Source organism: Haplochromis burtoni, unplaced genomic scaffold (genome assembly GCF_018398535.1).
Source record: "Haplochromis burtoni strain Fernald_Lab_line unplaced genomic scaffold, NCSU_Asbu1 Contig_284, whole genome shotgun sequence".
Lineage (NCBI taxonomy): Eukaryota > Metazoa > Chordata > Actinopteri > Cichliformes > Cichlidae > Haplochromis > Haplochromis burtoni.
In genome coordinates, this window is record NW_024582645.1 from 268,745 (window position 1) to 272,638 (window position 3,894).

Sequence of the window (3,894 nt, forward strand, 5' to 3'; positions counted from 1 at the left end):
ATCTTATTTTATTTTGTAATGTAAACAGCAAACAATGCATCACATTGTTCTACATGTCATATTCTGGATAACGTATAATATGATATGTACAGTTTATTTTGCGTGCACAAAAGGAGAATCCATGACCACGTCTGCTATTCAAACTCCAACACCAGCATAGCACCAACACAATAATAACTGCTGTGTTTCCCTGCATTCAGTTTGTCTCTGTGTGAGTGTCTGTGAGCCTTTAGTACAGGAAAGGCCTCCAGGCGTCAGTGGACTTCTGATAAGACCCGGTTAAAGCAGCTGTTTTGTTGGCCTCCACTCTGCCATCTCGCTGCCATAAAAGCAAGAATTCAACTTATTACACATATAAAGTCTCTTGGATCACCAGCGTACTTTTGAGAATTTATAACTATAAATAAAGCAAAAAGGCATGTAGGAGTCATCCCTACATAAATCTGTATTTCACAGAGACCCTCTTCTCTCCTCTTGTGAACCCAGTAAACCTTTTAAAGTGGTCTTAATGCATATGCTCTTTCATAAAGTGAAATCACCAAGATAGCTTAAACCTCTAGAAGATGAGGAAAACTGTAACAAGCACTATTTATTAAGCACCAAGTAGGGAGCAGCTTTTCAAGCGTCCCTCGTTGTAAACAGTTTAACACTTCTCAACTAATGCCCTAACATAAGCACCTCCATACATTTACTGACATAAATTACCCCAGTGGTCCTTATCAGTTTTACTCTCATGTGCTCTTCAATTTTTCTAATGCATCCAAAAAGTCTGCATAAAAAAAAGGAGGGTAAAGATGCTTCGAGAGGCTGCTGTAAAACAGGCAACTGATTGTGTCTGATTGTGTTTTTAAGCTAGCTGGAGTAATTGCAATGTTAAGAACATATGTAATTATTCTACGTTCAGGTCATGACCTCAGCAAGTGCTGTGCTTGTATCAGTGTGACTAGTTTAGAGCACTACAATTAAAGAATTAAAGTGTGATTCTGAATTATTAGCTGCATACCCCCAGAGACAAAAAAAAAAAAATGGGAGTGCACTATGCAGCGAATGACAATGATTCGCATTAGTATTAATGTATTTGCAGAATCAAATAATGCTAAATGCACTGCCTAAATTGTTACACTGCACTTCATTAAGCACATCGTCAACTGAGCATTAGATCAGGGCCTATTAAGCCAGCGTTTGATTGGCAAGTGGTGAAATTACAAGCTCATGCTGCATTCACATGTCTGCATAATTGCGAGGCGTGCACCTCACAAACTTGTGTCCTTGCTTATGCTGAAAGTGGATGTAATTACTTATCAAGCTATGGCATCACAACAGTCAATGCTAGTCTTGACAAGAGGTGATTATGTCTGGTTAAGCCATTCACGGCTCCGTATCATCCTCAAAATGGTAAAAATAAGTATAATTTTTTTTCTATTATATATAGAGAATGCTTCCAAAAATATCCTTTGGTTTAATTTCATGTCTAACATTTAATGGAACATGTTAAATGGAATTGTATAATGCAAACAACAGGCTCTCCACCTAAATCATAATTAGGTACAAAAAGTATCCACTGGAGATCTCATGGTCCACTGCAGATCTGCTAGGCATGGAAATGCTATGGGAGCTAATGGTGTAAATGAGTGGATACCTGCTGTAGATAAATGAGCTTGTTTGAAGAGTAATGGTACTGAAGTGATCCTCAGAGGGAAAGCGTCTTTCTGCATGGCTTCACCTCAAGGAAGGAAAGTTTTCTAGACCTATTTAAAACTGGAAGTTTGGGTTGTTTTTATTATTTTTTTTCTCTGTTTGTGTCCAAAACCTGTTCTGATATTCAAGACGCGTAATAGCCTTCATGGATATTCAGATACACAACTCGATTCTTTTCTTCTGTTGAATACTTTTGTTTTTTTTTTATTCTCTAAAAATAAAAACAAAAATAAACTTATTCCACGGTGTTCCTCGGTCCTCGTTCGGTTGTGTCTCACCGAAAGGGACCTCAGGTGGTGCTGTTGTCCTGACAACCAATAAGGGGAGCATCGGAGTCAGACGGCTGGATAATCTGAGAGAGAGAGAGAGAGAGAGAGAGAGAGAGAGAGAGAGAGGTGTAGGGGGTGGTGGTGGGGGGTGATTCTCCCAGACTCTAAACAGAAGCTTGCCTCTCTCCATCGTCGCTGTGCCGTGTCTTTACGCGGAGAGCTTTGTGCGTCACTGGAGTGCAGAAGGAGGATTTTCGCCCCCCTCCCCCTCCAAAAAAGTATTTTCGGAACCTCGTGTCACCTATTCATTCCGAACTGCTTTGGACCTAAAAACATTCCCGCGTTTACCAGAAGTGTGGACAACTACGACTGTTTCCCCCTACCCCCTTTTTCACCCTTGGATTTATAACTGCAGAAACGCGCGCGCGCTCCTGTGCTTTCAAAAATGCAAGTCGGACGCAAGTCGTGCTGGAGGCAGTTACAGGCTTCGTTTTTCAGACTGCTTTGTCTTATCCCCACAGGATTCCCCGTCCGGAGTGTGGATATGCAGAGGGCCACCGACAACATCACTATCCGACAGGGCGACACGGCGATTATAAGGTAAGACTCTGCTTCCAACTTTCCTCTGCTGCTTCCCCACACCCCCGCCTCTCTCTGGATGCTGAGCACCAGCAGCAGGATCCTCCGAGCGAAAGATTGCAGCTTGTTTTATGCATTCATTTATTTTTGTTGTTGTCGTTTCTTTACGAACTTTTTTCTCGTTTGTTCAGTACAGAGAAGTGACGGAAATGTTGAGCGATTGCATGTTCTCCGCTTGCGTTTCTAACTTTTGTGTCACAACCTTTGTGAGAATCTTTGTGACACAGGACGCTGCGGCGGTGGTCACACCGTTTTATAGAACTTAAGATCAAGATGCTCTTGATAAAAGGCAAAGTGCGTCACCGTGACCGTGGCAATCGTGGTGGTGGGAGGGTTAACGACAAAGACTGATTACTGATTGCAGACAGGAATAACATGTTGCAAAAGACGACGTGTGACGAATCCTCCATTAGATGTTAGGAAAAGATTAACTGCCAGCAGTCTGCAGGGGGGCAAGAAGATGAAGTAGCAGCAGTGCAGCTGAGAGCTCGTTTGAGGGTTTTTTGCTTTTGCAGCTTTGTTTGTGGCCCCGCAAATTTAAAGATTCTCTCTTTACGCGGGTTTTTTGCTTTTTACATTTTTATTTATTTATTTATTTATTCAGCACATATGTTAAGACATCCCATGTAATCACTTCGTAAACAATGGAAGCTGACAACTGTCTTATTGTGATACTGCTCGGCACGTCTGGGTGAACACGTGATCACAGCCATGTGTTTTTGACAGGCTATAAATGCAGAAAGAGGATTTGGATTGTTTTGTTTATTTATTTGTTTATTCATATGTTTTGTGCACAGGGCTTTTCCTCAGCAGCCCCTCTCACCCACTCTCCCCAATCCTTTAAATGTACTCCAAATCAATTAGTTCACCACATAGTGACTGTGGCAATGGCAATTTTCTTTATATTTCATGTGTTCATTACATGCAAATTCAAAATGCTTAACACATATGATAAAAAACATGACAACCTGTGTAGGTTTACAGTGCCTCTAGGCTGTGAGAGAACAAACTGCGGTTATATGCTGGACTTTTAGCACAGCCGGTCAACAAAGCCTGCAGGCATGGACACCGCTTCCCCAGCCCCATATAAGAGAAAAAAAAAATGCAAGCACACACATTTCCGCATTTCCTCACATGTGCCCTGAGCTTGCATACACACAAAAGCTGTATGCCCAAACACACACACACACACGCACACACGCACCCACACACACACACACACACACACACACACACACACACACACACACACACACACACACACACACACACACACACACACACACAC

General features: G+C 42.0%; 1 protein-coding gene across 1 annotated transcript in view; it reads left to right on the top strand.

Annotated features, from left to right (window-relative positions):
* Positions 1–2,085: 2,085 nt before the first annotated feature.
* The window catches only part of LOC102295642 (limbic system associated membrane protein), a 265,395-nt gene continuing 263,586 nt past the window's right edge, over positions 2,086–3,894 (top strand). The window contains exon 1 of the mRNA XM_005942445.2: positions 2,086–2,567. Within this exon, the coding sequence (XP_005942507.2) occupies positions 2,413–2,567 (155 nt within the window). The 5' untranslated portion in view covers positions 2,086–2,412. The remainder of the gene's footprint in view (positions 2,568–3,894) is intronic.